Here is an 18,207-nt window from a genome sequence, read left to right as displayed (position 1 = left end):
CCAGGTAGCCTGAGATCATTTGTTCAAGGCCTGCTAGTATCATCCCCCATCAGGAAGGTTATAAATAACATTCAATCCGTCTGAGACCGCGTGGTAATTGCGTCTCGTACTCTGTGCCTCGCTAGTCTAGTATGTGCTAAATGGGTCCAAGCACCACATAGTTAGCACACGATAAGCGCCTGTCTCCCTTGGCGCGGCTGGTTGATTGGGGATACATGTTATGAACCTACTTTTACCTCTACCAATAAACCGTGGGCGTTGACCTGGGTTCATGAGGTGTGCGATGTGAGTGGTAAGCACTAGTATAAGTTGCATTACCTGGGCGTCTAATGGAGAATAAGACAGAATAACTGAGACTTGTTGAGGCCATTATAACCCCGCCGGTAGAACTAGAACTCCTGTCTCAATCCCATGATGTCTTCATCCTTGGGTCCTGGTCATCTTCTCTCAGCGGTCCTGGCTTCTCCAATTCTGTCACCAGGTACGGCAAGTGGGCAAGATATATCAATAGAGAATGACGAGCTTAGCCAGCGCGTCCAACACCAAATTTGCAACCCCTACATCAACAGCCGTGTCTATCCCAGGATATTCCGGGGCATACAACAGGGGACCCGAGACGACCACATTCTCTCCACCGATAACATGTCGTCAATCAGCCACGATGTACACCGCCGATGATGGCGCAGGAGCAGCGGCGGGGACCATCTATTATGGACATTGGTGGTCAGGAGACATGGCTTGCTACCCAACTGGGACCATTCCTGCAACATCGTACACGCATTTCCAGTTCTGGTATTCATACTACTGTAGGTATGCGCGCTGGTACTCGAGATACAAGAGCTACCGACTGATGGAGATGTCCAACAGACAGCCCCGGCTACTACTGTCCGAGCAGCTGGCACACCGCAGCAACACTGGCTGATGGATGGGCGGGCGAGACCCTGACTGGAAGTCGCAATGGGGTGTTGTGTTGTCCCAGGTGAGCTTTTTCGCATGGTTCAGCTGTTCTTTGGGGAACATTAGTTCTAATCGGCCCTTTTCATGTCCTTCCAGCGGCCTGACACTCTACAACAACTGGACACATGCGTGCGCAACCTCCGTCTCTCCAGGGGACGTTATCACACTGGTGACCAACTTTGTCGCAGTAGAAACCACGATATCAGTCTCTTCGGTCCTCTTCCAAGATGGCATTCCGCTTATTCGCGACGAGTTCATCACAGCGACCAACAACCCGTCAACCACCATCACACCCGCCCCAACTCCAAGCTCGACCATGCCCCAAGCGACGGGTGACACAACCATCCCAGCTGCAACACAAAGCTCACCACATGCAGGAGACAAGATATCAGCTGAGCTCTCGACTGTCGCTAAAGCTGGAATCGGAGTCGGGATAGGTCTCGCGGTGGTTCTTCTCGTGGGAGCAGGACTGTTCTTTTTCATGCGCGCTCGCCGGCGTAAACGACAAACTTCGCCTCCCAGTCCATGCTCGGATCAGACAGCCTTCATCCAAGAACTCCATTCTAAACCCTACCAGAGACCAGTTGAGCTTCCCGCTCGCCCGTATGTTAGTGAACTCGAAAGTCGTGCCCACGTTAGTGAGTTACCTGGGTGATGCTTGAAGTTCGTGAGAAGCCAACATCGCGGAGAATGGCGCATTTTCCTCGAGAATCAACAAATAACATGGACATAATACACTAGAGCTCGAGATACTTCGTAAATAATTCAGCTGGATCTGGATTGGTTCAGTTCACAAAGCCATGGCCACGGGAACTGACGTGCGCACGAGCCTTGACTTGGCCGTTGAGTAAATCCCTGAGCCCCTGGTCTGCCATTGGGGCCTCGTCTAGCAAGATTGTCCTTCTTCCCGACGTTCCACCAAGTGTCGATCACTGACTGTCTATGCTGCTGTACAAGATTGAAATCGCCTACTCCGATGCTGCTCCCACCATTGCCACCCTCGCCGCCTCCCTGGGCGACTATACTCAGGCCGTCGCACTGACTCCCAGCACAGGCGGCTCCACCATCGACAGCAACGGCAACATTTGTCTCAGTGACACCAATCTGCCGGCCATTTGGAAGGTGACCCCGATGGAGTTGCCTCGATTCTGTTCTAGGATGATCGCCTGATCTGGACGGATGTACTATTAGTCTTCCGTGTTGGTGATATAGGATTGGTGTCAAGTCGCTGTTGTCTCAGAAGAAAAAGTGTGGTATAACATAATGTCAACAGTATCTGGGCACAACCTACATGCTAGTCATCTGTTAATAATAGGCATCAAAATCAAAACCCTTGCTTCTTGTGTCTGTTTTTCTTTTTTTTTTTTTCTGTGAGTGTATTTTGGAATGCATCTCATGCTCCTAGTTACAACCCGCTTGGGTCTCCTTTGGGATAACGAAACTCACCTATCTCGCTTGATTGCCATATTCCACTTTGTCTCATACGACCAACCTTCTGAACGCTGGATATATAACCGGCTTGAACAGATGCACGGAAACACACCTCAGGGGTGAGCGCTTTCAGGATTCTTAGGCATCTCGAGCGAGGAAGGACAAGTCATCAAGGCTCTATCCTGCGGGTTGCAGTGGAGAGGACTAGGCAATAACATCAGCTTATCTGGCCGATGAGTCAATCAGCCGTAGTTAGAGGCAAATATGGTGAGTTCAAAGACTCTTCCCGTGGAATAAATGCCACTTATTCTTCCGCAACGCGGGTCATGATGACGGATGAAGCCACCCCCCTGGGTCCTAAAATCGCACTCCACACGCTTTCACCAACCATCCCGCCCACAACTCAACTTCAGCCACGAGAACATCGTTGAAGATGTTCCACCGCTCAAAGACCCGATTCGCTGTCATCACCGAGCCCTACCTGATACGACTGGAAACCCACCTCGAACGGCATGGAAAATGGCGCCTGGCGCAGAGACTCCGTCGCAAACAGCACAAGTGGCGTCCCCCCGCCCCGGAAGACTGGACGCAAGTCCACCAATACATCGAGTCGAAACAAACCGTGCTTTTCGTCATCCAAATCCAAACATGGACGCAGCAGGCGCTGCATAGGTGCTACCTCGAGTTGACAGACGGTAGCCCCGTCAGCGACGAAGACGGATTGGTGAGCACGATGCAAGCCCTCCAGGAAGCTCTACCAACCGCCGGCGAAGGAGTGTGGTACGCCGAAAGAGAATGCCACAACAAGGCGCTCCGGGTGCCCGATGGACCTCTGCAGCGGGCCTTGCGAACTCACGAGCGGCAGGCTATGTCTCACCTGAGGGAATGGCAGCGGAATGAGTGCGCGGCCATGGGAGGCTGTTGTGGGCGTGGCTGTGGGTGCTGTTCGAAGCCAAGGAATCCTGACGCTTCGAGGCGACATTATGGCCATTGTTTTGCATACTGCGTGTGTTGCTGCGATGAGAGAGGGTTTGATCTCCGGGCTCAGACTATAGCCGATGATCCCACGCGGGTGGTGTTTGATTTGACTAAGGGGCCAAAAAATGATTATCATAGACACCTGTTGGATGCTTATTTCTGGGGCTTGGAACGGTGACTGTGTCTCGGTTGGAGGTTGGTTCTGCTGCTCATCCCGTCAATGTTTCTAAATCTAGAGAACTACTTCGTGTTACGCCCAGATAGAGTATTAAGTGAACGATTCAAAATCTCTGTCGCCATTAGTCCACGACGTCCCCACATTGCCAAATAACCACGATGAAGCATATCCCAATGTGCGACTCGTAGTCGAAAGTCCAACTCCTCAATGGTGATGATACACCTTACGCGATGCACGATTCGCACGGGATTCTATTTGTTTCCTCGCCGATACAACTGCATTGCCATTTTCGCGCCTGCCCGAGAGACGAAGTAGATGCCCCCAGCTTCTAGGAAGTCATCCGCACGATCTCAAACCACGAAGAAAGATACGTTCCCTCTCAAATCCGTCGAGCTGCGACCCACATGGGCAATGAATTGACCGGGCTCGACGACGTATCGCATTCCCGCATTCCACAACCCCAAACTGGTCAGACTGACCTCCAAGCTGACGGTGACACTCTCACCAGCCCGGATAAAGACCTTCTGAAATCCCTTGAGCTGCTTGTTCGGCGTGACGACCGAGGAGATCGGATCGACCACATAAAGCTGCACGACCTCTTTCCCATCCCGATCACTCGTATTCCTCACATTCACTGTGACAGTCACATTATCGGACGCCCGTGGAGCTTTGGGGATTACCTGTACATTACTATACTCGAACGTCGCGTAGCTCTCCCCGTGCCCGAACCCGAACCACACATCGGGAGTATCGAGCACATAGTCACGTCCAAATTTGAGACTCCCGTTGGCATAGCGTGCGCCGGGCGTCCGGACCTCGCGCCCGGAGTCCAGATAGTCGTAGACGACGGGCAGACTGCCCACGTCGCGCGGAAAGCTGATGGGAAGGCGTCCGCTGGGGCTATGGTTGCCAAACAGCACCTCCGCCAGCGCGACACCACCGTTGGGCGAGGAGTAAAATTGCTGAACCAGAGCGGTCGCGGTCGCGTTGGAGGAGAGCCAGGGCTCGGTGATGGGTTTCCCGGACGAAAAGACCACGACGGTGGGTGTCCCGGTGTCGAGGACCTGTTGAATCAGGGCGCGTTGGGCGCCCACCAGCCGCAGGTCATTCACGTCATAGCCTTCCCCGGTCGTGGCATTCAGGCCCTTGTCCTGCCCCTCAAGGTCCTGGGTCCATGTGCCGACAACCACAACGGCTACGTCGGCGGCCTGCGCTTGCTGCACGGCTTCGCCGATGCGCGATTCGTCGTTGCTCCAGGCTTCGCAGCCTTGGGCGTACGTGACCTCGCCTCCGTACTGGGTGGCCAGGTCCTGGATTCCTTGCCTGGGCGTGATGCCGTTAGGTCGGTAGGCGATATAGTCTCCGTACTACGAGAGGTGAATATCAGCTCTGCGGAGCGGAAGGAAGAGGATTCAGGATGGAACGAGTTACATTCATGGTGTCGGCAAACGGTCCGATGACGGCCAATCTCTGCGGCTTCTGGGCCAGCGGCAGGATATTCCCCGGGTTCTGCAGCAGCACAATCGACTCAAGATCCATCTCCGTGGCGAGATCGAGCGCCTGGGGGGTGTTGATGCGTGCGGGCCACTCCGCCGGCGGAGCTGCAGGGAAAGGATCTTCAAAGAGGCCCATGTCGAATTTCGCCCGAAGCACACGTCGCACTGCTTCATCCACAATCGCGACAGACAGAGTGCCGTTGGAGACGAGGTCGGGGATTGTATCGAAATTGCTGTTGAGGCGCATCAGGAACGCGACGCCCGCGCATCATGGGGAATTTGACAGGAAGAGGATTTGCTCACAACGAGCCGCCGCCTTCTGTGTCCCCACCAGCTGGCAGCACCATCATGGTCACTGCCTCCTTGTCGATAGGATTGCTGTGACACATCTTGAACGTCCCACAGAGCCGATCCGGTCCCCCGTAGTCCGAGGTGACGAAATATTGGAAGTCCCATTGCTCGCGCAGCACCTCCGTGAGTAGGTACCGGTTGCTGACGGAAGGGATACCGTCGTATCTGAAGCCTCAAGTATCAGAGTCTTTCTTGATTGAGACATCACCGTGCAGTGGGATGAAGTTAGGAGAAAGGGGGGAGGGAATACGAATTGTATGAGCTCATCACGGTGAAAGCGCCGGTCTCCTGCAACGCTCGCTGGAAGGGAGGAAGATAAGTGGTACGCAGCTCCCGCGGCCCTCCATGAACAGGACCGTTATAGATCCCCTGCTCCGAGTTCCCATAGCTTGCCAGATGCTTGATGGTGGATGCAACCTTGGACTTCCACAGGCCGCGTACAAATGCGGCTCCAATTTCTCCCGCTAGGTATGGGTCTTCGGAATACGATTCTTCAACCTGGGTTCTCTGAAATTAGCAGCATAGCCGCTCAGGTTGTTCAATGAAGCAGCTTACCCTTCCATTTCTCGGGTCTCGGGCAAGATCCAATGAGGGGGCAAAGAGTTGCGTGATGCCCAGTGTGCGAGCCTCTTTGCCGATCGTTTCAGCGACTCGCTCCGCTAACTATGCGGGTTGACCGTCAGCTCAGATCTGATGTAGCAATTTCCAAATCAAGAGTCGTACTTCAATGTCCCAGGATGCTCCCCATCCAATGGGGGAGGTGAATACAGTGGCATTCGGAAGTCCCAGTCCATGTAGCCCTGCATGCACACCACGGATCAGAAGAAGAATACAGGCAAGATGGCTGCCAACTATACCTTCACATTGCACAATCGCGGGAAGAGACAGACTCGTGTCATTCATGATCCAGTCCTGCAGCGCTTGAGCTCCCCGGTAAGCCAGGTCAAGCGTAGTGCGTGGATAGCTGACTGTGAGGGACCGCATACGGTCCGGTATTAGTGAAAGGGACAAAGGAGATGGAGGTCCAGAAGCCTACGAACCCCGAAGCATGCTGGAATGATAAAACATGTGATCCTTCATGGCCGTCTGATTGACATAACCGGTGTCGAAGTCGACGAAGCGGTCCAACTCTCCTGTAAGACCGGTTAGCCCTGAACATTTCCGGCACCTAGTGTGGGGGTCTTCAAGATCACCTTGCATAAGCTGAGCCATCTTCTCCCGCATGGGCATCCGAGAGAGAAGATCCTCTACGCGAAGAGCAGTCTCTAAGTTTGGATCCTGGTATGGCGCACGAGCAGGACTGACGATAGGGGGATCTCGCGGAGGAGATCCGCTGCAAGACGTCGCGCTTCCCTCCTGAGCCACGCCACTTGCGATCAGGGTTCCCAGGGCTAGTAGCAGGAACCTCATACTCGGCTTGTTAAATGCACTATTCCAAGAATTCATCAAAGAGAATTCGAACGTAGATATATGAGGAAGCGGGGTGAGCCAGCAACCGCAGGAGATGTTGCCCTTATCATGTAAGTAAAGCGGTCAGCGACTTGAGGCAAGAGTGCTTTCTCTATCTTGTAGTCCCACACCATGAAGAATAGATCCGCTCGACGATTGCAGGATCGTGGAGGGCCTGCGCCTCATCCCTTGCCGCCATGCTCTCGACTCAGATATTCTTCAGGTCGATCCAAGTGTGTGAATGAGGTATTTACGGAGCCGCCATAGCGTTTAGGAAGCCCTAGATAAGCAGGGAACTCTGAACCTGGAAAACCCAATCTCGGAAGGTTCTGCAGCGAGGGGCTGAACAGATTTCCCGGTTGTAGTAGCAGGCGCACACCCCGAGGAATGTGACTACTGCAAGCCAAGTTCGGAATTAGATTTTCGGCCTTAATACTATGTCAATACCAGAAAGCAATGTAAGGGTCCTGAAGAGTCAACGGATCACATCCTAGGCCTTGTTCTTCACTTCGGCGACAACATCAAACTGATTCGTTAGGTGATCGATCTCAACTGATTGATGATTGAGTCCTTGAGGTAGTACCCTATGTGGGACCACTCACCGCTGCGGTTCCAAAGCTGCCAACTGGCTTATATTTCGAGTGCAATGGTGTATAAATGCACCTTGTGAGAACAACGAAATCTCGCTCACATATTTCCTTGGCCCCATAGCTAGCAATCCATCATCAAGACGCAATTCCGACCAGATGAGGTTGTGCCGTGAGCCAGTGTGGTGGATTGCTGGCCTTGTTGTAGCAGCAAGCAACCTAAGATTATCATTCAGCGCAAGAGGCTCTGAGTGGCACCCAGCTCGTTGGGTCACAGAAAGAGAGCCGAATGCCACAGAACCAGGAAATGCCAGAAATGAATGCGTATCTCTGGTATGTTCGAGCCCTGCGCAGCTGACAAGCAAGCCTGTTGGGTCATGAACAGCTTCTCAGATACAGATAGTGTCATGATCTCGCAATCACATATCCTGACACCATCACTTGGCCGGGAGAAGACCAGTTCGTGGCCGAACAACAGGATTATTTCTCCCGCCAACAGTCGGAACTCAGCCCCGCATGCTTTTATCGACCTTTTGACGAGCTGCAATTATCGTACGCCGTGGCCAGAGTGAAGATCCACCCACTTTGTCCCATTGCCGTCAAGGGAGGAGGTCATGCATCATTTGCAGGTGCTTCCAATACAGCCAAGGGCATAACCATTGTCCTTCGACACTTCGACCAAGTGACCCCGTCAGCAGACAAAAGGACCGTGCGAGTAGGCGCAGGAAATCGCTGGAGGAACGTGTACCAGGAGCTGGAAAGATTCAACCTGACCGTGACAGGCGGCCGAACAGGATCTGTCGGAGTCGGGGGATTTACTCTTGGAGGTGGGTTGTTCCCGTCATACTCCCTTCCCAGCACTCTTTGCTCCCAGAACCCTTGTAACTCATGGGTCAAAATAGGTGGAATCTCTTTCTTCTCTGGCTTGTATGGCCTGTCTTGTGATAACGTAGCCAACTATCGGGTACGTTCTTTCAAAACCTCCCAGTCCATTGGAGCCCACTGGAAGCAGATCTGACATCTCCGTCGCCAACATGTAGGCGATCCTTGCCAATGGGTCTATTCTCGATGTCAACCGAAACTCCCAACCCGAGCTCTACTGGGCTCTAAGAGGCGGGGGCAGCAATTTCGCCATTGTCACCCATTTTGAGATGTACGCGATCCCTCATGCCTACATGTGGGGGGGAACACGGAATTACACTAAGCAATGGATTCCTCGACTCATCGATTTCTATGTCGAGTCGGGATTCCTCGCCTCTTCCCAGCCCTCGGCCTCCCAGATCACCACCCTCTACTACCGGGACGGCGAGTATACCGCGACAGTCGATCTCTTCAATGTCAACCCCGAGCCTAGCGACATGCTTTTCAACACCACCCTGCCCCAGGTGCCCTACACGTCCGACACTCTCGCCATCACGCGCCAGTCGCAGCTGGCCGAGTCCAACTACCTTGGCCAGCCCGATGGACTGCGTCAGACATATTGGACCGCCACATACCTCCTCGACCAAGCACTTGCGCACTTCATCCACCAAGTCTTCGAAGAGGAGACGGCCGCTCTGGGGCCACTCGATGATCTAGAGGCGCGCTGCATCATGCAGATATTTGCCAACAACACCCTGCAGGCCATGACGAAAAACGGGGGCAACGCGCTCCCCATCGCGGGTGGTGAGCAGCCAGTCATCATTCTGAACCCGGCCTTCCGATGGCAGCAGGCGAGCGACGACCTGAAGATTCTGCAGGCTAATCAGAATCTGTTCACCCGCGTCAAACATTACGCAAGGGAGCGCGCCCTCAATGTCGATTATCTGTACATGCCGTATGCAAGCGAATTTCAGAACGTGTTGGAGACCTATGGCCCAAAGAATCTCGACCGCTTGCGTCAGGTAGCGAGCACCTACGACCCCGAGGGCTTCTTCCAGACGCAGACCCCGGGGTATTTCAAACTCAACGGACGGGTTGGCTGGTGAAGGGAATGCCCCGCGGGATGCAGCTACGTTTTTTTTTTTGTTTGATTTAAGTTCACCTTTTTCTTTTTTTCTGTTTTCTATCTTTCTAGTTAAACATATCGGTCACCGAAGATCTAATTAGCATATCAACCCTTTTTTCTCCGTACTGGGGGGATTCAATGAACCCCTTCTTAGAGGAGACAAACATGGATTTCTAGAACAGCAGGACATCATGGAATAGATAATTAATATCTAGTTTTACACTTCCTTCATGTCCCGAGTTCTCTCATTTCTACTTGCTCGCTTTCAGCCCCAGTGAACTATAAAACCAGTTATCAAGATATTGATAACACACACAGAAGCCCTAGTCTCTAGTCCCCTCGTTTCAGCCCAAACTCAAGTAGCTGAGCTCTAACAGCTGTCTCGTTGCTGTCGAGATTCACACTCACAGCCACTGACAGTGACTAAGATAGTGTTCATCTCAGCCTCCCCGCGTCTAGAAAATACTCCTTTCAATTCTACAACCACTCAGGCCCTCAGCCCCCGCGATAATTGTCTTATCTATAGCCATCCTATCCTTTCTAAGAACTATCTACTGAATAGGATTTTCTACTATAGTTACGAGATGGAGAGCATAATACTTACTCATGTAAGTAGAAGTACAGATTCAGGTAATATATTGTAAGGGCCTCCTTATATTCCCTTCAGGGAAAATCATATGCACACCTTCAATAGAAGTAGGTCTATAGTAGAGCTACTTCGGGGATGAATCAGTAACTGAGGGTAAATTTTGCCCGAACCGCTATTGTTTCCAATGAATCCTCTTGTCATTATATATGGCGCTGAAATGCTTGGCTGCGCATAGTGGTTGGACAACAATGTACATATCTTGGTTATTGATTGAAGCTGCTATCGTGTACTACCAGGTAGTATTGAAGTGTATAGTTCGTTTGGGAACCGAGGCAGGTTTCCCCCGGAACGACCTTCCTATCCGGATCCACTCCCCCATGTATCCCTCCATTTACCCCTCGTCGCGGGGTCTCGCTCTAATCTTTCTTCTCCTTCACTCCTAGATACAACATAACAATTCAGGTCATTTGACTTACTGATTTGCTGCAACACACACATCCACAATGGCAAAAATCTTCTTGTAAGGACCCCTCAATCGCCGACGGATAACCCTGCTCATTGGAGTCCAGGACAGGAGCTTCAGGCTACATCGGCGGAGATGTCCTTCACGCCTTGCGATCCGCTCTACCTCAATGCGACTACAGTGTTTTACTGCGCGACGAAGCAAAGGCGGCAAAAATCCAAGCTGCTTACCCTGATGTGCGGGTGGTAATGGGGGACTTGGACGCCACGGCTACCATCGAGAAGGAGGCCAGTCAGGCCGATATCGTTGTCCGTAAGTCTGGTGCTTCGCCACTCAATGATTAATTGGCGTTTCAACTTCGTTGTCCCCTATAGACGCTGCCAGCACGAACCACATCAAGAGCGTCGAAGCCATCGCCCGCGGTCTGTCGGCAGAGACCAGAGCGAAACCTGGTCAGTACCTTAGTTCTTGTCGGAATGGACTGCGCCCGTACAACTGACCAAATTGCAGGCTACTGGATACAGATGTCGGGAGCCAGTGTTCTATCTATGCCCGACATTGAGAACAACACTTTTGGTCAGGCTTCATCACGTATCTACAGCGATATAGACGGCGCGGAGGAACTGTGTGCGCTCATTAAACGTTACTCGGCCCAGCGCGTTGTGGATAACTTTGTGACCAACCTTCCACCGGCAGCAATCCGACCCAAGACCGCACTCATCTTCGGACCGATTATCTATGGTCGCGGCCGGGGGGTAGTCAAGCAGCGGAGTATTCAGATCCCGGAGCTTGTCCGGGCGAATTTGCAGCGTCGGGAGGGTGTACAGGTGGGGAAGGGAGAAAGTACATGGAGTAACGTGCACATTGCGGATTTGAGTACAATCTTCGTGCAGCTAGTGGAGGCAGCACTCATGGCTGCCGAAGGGGATTTGTGGAATGAGCATGGGCTATATTTCCCTGTGAATACTGGGATGCTGGTGAGTGGAAGCGGATTCAGCCCTCGCGCGATACTGCAGCCGCTAACACAATGCAGTCCTTCAAGGAGATTTCACAGCGTATCGCGCAGGACGTCTATAATCGGGGACTCTCAGACACGGCTTCAGTCAAGGAGGTCGACCCTCGTGAGGCGGATTCCATCATTCCCCATGCGGCAGTTATCCTGGGTACAAATGCAAAGCAAGTGGGACAAAGAGCACGGCAGTACCTGGGCTGGGTGCCAGAGCATCACACTTTAGCAGAGGAGATTTCTCTTGCTGTCACAGCGGAGATGGAGATTTTGGGCCTGGAGAATGTATTGCAGTAGTCGATAGAACTTTATTATGAACTTGAAATAACCAATCTACTTGTGTTGATTTGTGCCTCACAGCACAGCGGATACCTGAGGCATCAACTCTTCTTTATGGAGGCTGCACTAACCCAAGCAGGCAAGTCCTTCCGACCGACAGCAACACCAAAAAAGCAAGTGGTTCCGCGGAGCAGGAGGGGGTTTTGCGGAGAAGATCCAGATATAGCAATCCATCCATCCTCCGATCATTCTTACTCCACCCCAAATGACTCCATTCCATTCACCAGCAGACTCACAGACCATCGCCATCACCCCACTGCTCCACGAGTCAACCGCTTCCGCTGCCATGGCAGGATCCAAGGCATCAGGCAATCGATCCCGTCGCACCCACGTGCTGGGCGCCTGCAAGACCTGTCGTCGCCGACATGCCAAATGCGATCAACGACGGCCCTCATGCCAGATGTGTCGCGCCAGCGGGGTGCTATGCGAGGGGTTTGCCGATGACATTCGCTGGGTCTCAGCGCGTCCGCCGCGAGGGAGGGAGAAGAAGCACCGGGATGCGGCCAAGCACGGTCCGCGACGGCTGCTCTATACAGGTGATTCACTCCGTTGGCTCTTTGGTGTATGGCGTCTAATGGGGTAGACTAGAGAAATCGCGGCTGTCTATGAGCGATGCGTTGAGTGCGGACCTCCTGGCGGGGTCTATCGATGCTTCGCTGGCGGAGATCGATCTTCGGACGAGGGATTCAGAGCGTGGTGCTGAGAGAAGTCTCGTGGTCAGGCCTTTTTCTGTCCTGGACTTGTCGGATAAGATGCATCAGGATATTGCTGCGCAGCCGGCGGTCTCGCCAGACAAGGCCATTGTCAGTTCGCCTCGGGGGGCAGCACCTCCAGTCGAAACCAGTTTGGTCGTCAGCCCGTCACTGGCGCAGGAGTCGATTGCCTCCATGAACGATCTGCTGCAGTGGTCGGACTTATTCAGCATGGATCTTCAGATGCCTGACAGCATGATGTCGACCGCTTTTGACACCGGGGATGCGCTTTTCCTGGAACCTGATGCGCAGGCGGCTGTGAACGGTGGCGCGATAGGCATGACAGACTCTACTCTGGATGCAAATACAGCGCAGGAGATACATTCCACGGTGATGCCACAGATATCTGCAGACCTGGGCAGCGAGCCAGCCGACGTGCTGGTCCACGCCCACTTCCTCCTCCGCCACTTCCAAGATCATGTCATCTCACGTATGTCCGCTATTCCACTGCAGCAAAAGTCTCCATGGAAGATATTGAACGTGCCATCCGCCGTCGTCACATACAGCGACCTGACCTTTCTCAGCGCGCAAAACATCAGCCATGCTCGCCTGGCGAATCTGTATTGTCTTCTCGCATGCGCGGCACACCATCTCAGCGTCGACCCCTCAACGACTACGAGCGACGACTCCAGAGCAACCTGGCATCCCATCGCCGAGCACGCCTACCGTCTCGCCAGGGAGCACATGCAGACATCCCTGAGAAACGAGATCCAGCCCAAAGTCGCCAAATACAAAGACCAGCTAATGGCGATCTGCGCCCTGACTGAATACGCCGTAAGCCCCTCCCCCCCACGACTTCCTGCAAGAAGCAAAAAGTAACCGTCACAGATCATCAGCGGCCAACCACAAGACGCAAGATGCTACATGGTCGACGCCGAGCGCCTGCTGCGTCTGCGCGGCCTCTCCAAACGCCGCATCTCGCAGAAAGCCCGCCTGCTCCATCATGTCTACACCTGGCTGCGCATCATCAGCGAAAGCACCTACACTCTCCACGACTATACCCCTTCCGAACACTTCCTGGATGCGCTACGATGCTCCTTCCGATGTCCGAAATCCGATACCATCGCCAAACCCACCACCACCACCACCACAACCACTCCGAACGAACACCCACCCCGCCTCGACGACTTCCTCCGTCTCGCCCGCTGCCCCTCCGATAGCGACCTGAACATCCACGAACCCAAAAGCCAAGAGGTAGGCCTCCACGAAATCCACCTCCAAGACTCGCGCAGTTACCCCGACACCCTCTACCACCAGATCTACGGCATCCCGGAAACCTGGCTGAGTCTCGTCTCGCAGACCACGCGACTGGCCAACGTGATGGAGACGTTCCGGCTCGCGCGACGCACCCGGTCGGTCAAGCAGGCGAGTAGTGAGGCCTGGGATGCGTTGCATCGGCGCAGTGCTCGGTTGGAGAATATGGTGTGTGCACTGGCTTCACGGAAGGGGGAGCGGGAGGGGGGGACGGGGACGGGGACGGAGCGAGCGAATAACCGTTCGGAGCCCGGTGTCCAGGCGCATGCGTGTTTGCTTGATGCGTTGAATGCTGCGCTGGTGATTTTTTTCTACAGGCGGATCCGCGAGGTGCATCCGCTGGTCCTGGAGGGGTTTGTGGATCAGGTTGTTTCGTCGTTAGGGAGGTTTGATGCCGCGTTGACGGAGGCGGGATGGACGGGGCCGGGGACGGCGTGGCCGCTATTCATTGCCGGGTGTGAGGCGATGACCGCAGAACGACGTGGGGAGGTGTTGCGATTGTTGGAGAAGGGGGAGGCAAGGTGCGGGTTTGCGGGGTTTCGCGTGGCAAGGGAGGTTCTGAAGGAGGTGTGGGTGCAGCAGGATGAGCATCTCACCTCGAGTCGCGGGGAGTCGGTGCCGACTTGGTTGGACGTCACGAAGCGAGGGCAGATATGGCCTATCCTCGCCTAAATCCATCCCCCGGGTATCTGCTTATGGTGTATGGTGATGAAGTAACGACCCAGATGCAACCAAGCATTTAATCTTGTCTCTCATTTTGTATCTGTAGTTATATCTTCTAACTTCAATGAAGATATACATACCATCTACCGCACAACCTTGACCCCAGCGGCCTCGATCAACCGCGCCAGCTCCTCCCTCAGCTCCCCCTCCAACAGCGCAAACGGCTTCCTCAACCCCCCCGTCTTCTGTCCCCTCAACTCAACTCCCGTCTTGACCGCCGCTGCGTAGTTATGCGACTCCAGGAACTTGCAGATCGGCCACGCCTTGCGCCATAGCGCCCGTCCCTTGTCCAGGTCCTTCTCAACCACAACGGCGTTCCACAGCTCCACACTCAGCTCAGGGATGATATTCGACGCGCCCCAGACAGCGCCCTCGGACCCCGCGGCCAGCCCGTAGAACGTGAGGGTGTCCCATCCGTTGAAGGCGGTGATTTTGTCATTCAATCCAAACACCAGTTCCGTATAGGCTGGGGCATTGCCCGAGGTATCCTTGAGGTACTTGACGCCATGCTGGCTCAAATCCGCGAGTTGCTGGGGCGTGAGCGTCAAGCCACTGGCGGAGGGGATGTTGTAGTACACGATGTGCAGGCCACTGGCCGTGTGGATCTCAGACATGAGCTCCGTGAGCTGGGCATAGCTGAGAGGGTCGTAGAAGGGCGGGACGACCATCACGGCTGCGGCGCCGGCTTGGGCGGCGTGCACCGCCAGGTCGATCGCCTCCTCCGTCGAGGTGGAGCCTGTGCCTGCCACCACCGGGACCCGGCCTGCGGCGTACTCGACGCACAGCTCGGTGAGTTGCTTGCGTTCGGAGCGCGAGAGCGTGGTGAATTCGCCGGTGCTGCCGCCGGGGACGAGGCCGTGGACGCCCGAGGAGATGAGGTGGTCGATGTGGGATTTGAGTCGCGGAGCGGAGATGCACTTGCCGTCGTCGGTGAAGGGGGTGATCAGGGCCACCATGATGCCGTGGAGGCGCTGGGAAGAGGCGGCGGTGGTGTTGGTGGCTGTCATTGTGTGTGTGGTGGGCTGTGTGGGATAGGTGGGTGAACTTGGCGATATGTTGATGGTGTTGCGGAGTGTATTGCTGCTGGTCCTTGCAGAGACGACATTATTATAGTCATGTCCAACGGGACTGCCTTCTTCTCTGAGAAGTGTAGAAGCGTCTGGTATACCTCTCTCACCACCACTTTGTCGATGCCCTAATCGCCTGCATTCACGGCCGACGGAATCACCTTCCGTTCTGGTGTGCAGCCACTGCGCCAGGCAGGCAGTTCCGGCCAGCGCTGACTGTGCGGGGAATCCCCTCGGCCGCACTAGACATTAGTGCATGATTGGCGTAAGCACCAATTTGCTTTCTTATCGGACTGAGGGGTCAATGAGCTGTACTATAAATCGTGTTATCAGTTATCGGAAGTGCAGAACAGCTCAATCCCCAATTCTATCTGTCCAGCCAAAGTGTCAAGTCTGGAATAGGCAGTTCTAGCCTGAGCTGCAAACCACAAAACCCCACCCACCAGCATTCGAGACCAGCATCACTTTGTTTTTATTCTTTTCTGCTTCTCTTCTTCCTTCTTCCTTTTGAATCAGATCGTTTTGGATTTTGAGTCAACATGCCGGACCTCTTTGTCGAACTTACCACGCCCAACGGTCGGCAGTACAAGCAGCCCACGGGCCTGTTCATCAACAACGAGTTCCGACCGTCTTCTGGAGGGCAGACGATCGTGTCGTTCGATCCTGCGTGAGTTAGTCTCACGCGAGACCTAACGGCAGCTTACTGACAGAACCAGAACCGACAAGCCGATCGCGACGGTGCACGCTGCGACCGCGGAGGACGTCGACGCCGCAGTCCAAGCCGCCAAGGCAGCCCTGGCCCATGCATCGTGGAAGTTGCTGCCCGCCACGGAGCGCGGTCAGCTCATGGGTCGACTGGCAGATCTGATAGAGCAGAACAGGGAACTGTTCGCGGCGATTGATGCCTGGGATAATGGTTGGTTTGGCTGAGCAATGTCAGCAAGCATAGCTAACACAAACCAGGGAAACCCTACCACGTCGCATTGAACGAAGACCTGACCGAAGCCATCACCACAATCCGCTACTACAGCGGTTGGGCGGACAAGACCTTCGGGCAGACTATCAGCACGACCCCCCAGAAATTCGCATACACCCTTCGCCAGCCACTCGGGGTCGTCGGTCAGATCATCCCCTGGAACTACCCGCTTTCCATGGCGGCCTGGAAGCTGGGCCCTGCGTTGGCTTGCGGGAACACCGTTGTCATTAAAGCTGCTGAGCAAACACCGCTCAGTATTCTGGTTCTGGGAACTTTGATCAAGGAGGCTGGGTTCCCAGCTGGTGTGGTGAATATTATCAATGGATACGGTCGGGAGGCCGGTGCGGCTCTCGTGCAACACCCCCTGGTGGACAAGGTGGCCTTCACTGGATCCACCGCCACCGCACGCGAGATCATGAAGATGGCGGCTGGCACATTGAAGAACATCACCCTGGAGACGGGCGGAAAGTCGCCGCTGCTGGTGTTCCCTGACGCCGACCTCGAACAGGCAGTCAAGTGGTCTCACTTTGGCATCATGTCCAACCAAGGGCAGATCTGCACGGCTACCTCGCGCATTTTCGTGCACCGGGAGGTTCTGGACACTTTCCTCGAGCAGTTCAAAAAGGAGGTTGAGACGACGTCCAAGATTGGTGATCAGTGGGATGAAAGTACCTTCCAAGGCCCTCAGGTCACTCGTGCACAGTACGAACGAGTGCTCTCGTATATCGAACTGGCCAAGAAGGAAGGCGCAAAGCTGCTCGTTGGTGGAGGTGCATACGCCCCGACCGAGAGCAAGCTGGAAAAGGGTTACTTCGTCCAGCCCACTGCCTTTATTGATGTCACCGATGACATGCGTATCGTGCAGGAAGAGGTGTTTGGTCCCGTGGTTGTCATTCTGCCGTTTGACTCAGAAGACGAGGTCATCCGTCGCGCTAACAACACCACATATGGTCTCGGTGCAGCAGTTTTCACACGCGATCTGGAGCGGGCCCACCGTGTGGCGGCGGAGATTGAGGCCGGCATGGTCTGGGTCAACAGCAGTCAAGATTGCGACCCTCGCGTGCCCTTCGGAGGAGTCAAACAGAGTGGTATTGGTCGCGAGCTGGGCGAGGCCGGCCTGGAGGCCTACTCGCAGGTCAAGGCTGTGCATATTAACATGGGTAGTCGATTGTAGATAGGCGATAGCGGTACAACAAATTAGATGATGATAATGACACGGCAATAACTTAGTCATGATAACGTCTTAGACAAACGAGTCTCTGTTTCTAAACCCCTTCAGCGTTGGTAGTATCCAGACCCTCCCTGAGAGCACATTACCTTGTGTGTCCGCAGAAGCCACCGCCATTTCTGTCGGCTCTTCAGAGTTGCCACTATCAGGCTCACAACACAGAGGCCTATCAAATCCCATGGCCGATTCAATTGGATGAGGAAATCAATTGCGACGAAGCATATTACTAGCCCTTGTTGTTTGATAGCCAGTGCAGTTTTTGTGGCGTGACTGTTCCCAGATTCCCTGTAAGGTTGTATCCACAACGGACAAAGCATAGTAAGTTATCATTTGAGATAAGCCTTTGCCTGTGCAGGCGGCAGCAGGACATGAATATATGCTCCCGACTGCTGCCCT

The 18,207-nt window shown here is 54.2% G+C and overlaps 8 protein-coding genes across 8 annotated transcripts; 6 read left to right on the top strand and 2 right to left on the bottom strand.

Annotated features, from left to right (window-relative positions):
• Positions 1-416: 416 nt before the first annotated feature.
• Positions 417-1,686, top strand: BP01DRAFT_401534 (EGFR-like transmembrane domain-containing protein). The gene is made up of 3 exons (XM_025578614.1): positions 417-806; positions 868-979; positions 1,054-1,686. The coding sequence occupies exons 1-3, from the start codon at positions 515-517 to the stop codon at positions 1,610-1,612; spliced, it is 963 nt and encodes a 320-aa protein (XP_025430064.1). The 5' UTR covers positions 417-514; the 3' UTR covers positions 1,613-1,686.
• Positions 1,687-2,821: 1,135 nt separating this feature from the next.
• Positions 2,822-3,544, top strand: BP01DRAFT_299273 (uncharacterized protein; the record flags this gene model as incomplete). Its single annotated transcript, XM_025571950.1, has 1 exon — positions 2,822-3,544. The coding sequence occupies one exon, from the start codon at positions 2,822-2,824 to the stop codon at positions 3,542-3,544; it is 723 nt and encodes a 240-aa protein (XP_025430063.1).
• Positions 3,545-3,894: 350 nt separating this feature from the next.
• On the bottom strand, positions 3,895-7,039 carry BP01DRAFT_374941 (glycoside hydrolase; the record flags this gene model as incomplete). Its single annotated transcript, XM_025576865.1, has 10 exons — positions 3,895-4,911; positions 4,976-5,273; positions 5,344-5,556; positions 5,642-5,889; positions 5,947-6,054; positions 6,115-6,191; positions 6,249-6,359; positions 6,432-6,524; positions 6,585-6,724; positions 6,972-7,039. 10 exons carry the CDS (start codon positions 7,037-7,039, stop codon positions 3,895-3,897), a joined length of 2,373 nt encoding a protein of 790 aa, XP_025430062.1.
• Positions 7,040-7,716: 677 nt separating this feature from the next.
• Positions 7,717-9,394, top strand: BP01DRAFT_383879 (FAD-binding oxidoreductase; the record flags this gene model as incomplete). The annotated part of the gene is made up of 4 exons (XM_025577457.1): positions 7,717-7,764; positions 7,831-8,254; positions 8,330-8,391; positions 8,468-9,394. The coding sequence occupies 4 exons, from the start codon at positions 7,717-7,719 to the stop codon at positions 9,392-9,394; spliced, it is 1,461 nt and encodes a 486-aa protein (XP_025430061.1).
• Positions 9,395-10,506: 1,112 nt separating this feature from the next.
• Positions 10,507-11,769, top strand: BP01DRAFT_366795 (uncharacterized protein; the record flags this gene model as incomplete). Its single annotated transcript, XM_025576423.1, has 5 exons — positions 10,507-10,523; positions 10,573-10,778; positions 10,841-10,918; positions 10,977-11,443; positions 11,500-11,769. The coding sequence occupies 5 exons, from the start codon at positions 10,507-10,509 to the stop codon at positions 11,767-11,769; spliced, it is 1,038 nt and encodes a 345-aa protein (XP_025430060.1).
• A 328-nt stretch (positions 11,770-12,097) lies between these two features.
• BP01DRAFT_374938 (Zn(II)2Cys6 transcription factor) lies at positions 12,098-14,489 on the top strand (the record flags this gene model as incomplete). The annotated part of the gene is made up of 3 exons (XM_025576864.1): positions 12,098-12,347; positions 12,400-13,337; positions 13,392-14,489. 3 exons carry the CDS (start codon positions 12,098-12,100, stop codon positions 14,487-14,489), a joined length of 2,286 nt encoding a protein of 761 aa, XP_025430059.1.
• Positions 14,490-14,623: 134 nt separating this feature from the next.
• BP01DRAFT_343350 (dihydrodipicolinate synthase family protein) lies at positions 14,624-15,547 on the bottom strand (the record flags this gene model as incomplete). Its single annotated transcript, XM_025573511.1, has 1 exon — positions 14,624-15,547. The coding sequence occupies one exon, from the start codon at positions 15,545-15,547 to the stop codon at positions 14,624-14,626; it is 924 nt and encodes a 307-aa protein (XP_025430058.1).
• Positions 15,548-15,985: 438 nt separating this feature from the next.
• On the top strand, positions 15,986-17,777 carry BP01DRAFT_357993 (aldehyde dehydrogenase). The gene is made up of 3 exons (XM_025575326.1): positions 15,986-16,274; positions 16,324-16,523; positions 16,571-17,777. Exons 1-3 carry the CDS (start codon positions 16,147-16,149, stop codon positions 17,755-17,757), a joined length of 1,515 nt encoding a protein of 504 aa, XP_025430057.1. The 5' UTR covers positions 15,986-16,146; the 3' UTR covers positions 17,758-17,777.
• The last annotated feature ends 430 nt before the right edge of the window (positions 17,778-18,207 follow it).

The sequence above is a fragment of the Aspergillus saccharolyticus genome (assembly GCF_003184585.1).
Source record: "Aspergillus saccharolyticus JOP 1030-1 unplaced genomic scaffold BP01scaffold_22, whole genome shotgun sequence".
NCBI lineage: Eukaryota > Fungi > Ascomycota > Eurotiomycetes > Eurotiales > Aspergillaceae > Aspergillus > Aspergillus saccharolyticus.
This window is presented reverse-complemented; position numbering and strand designations above follow the sequence as displayed.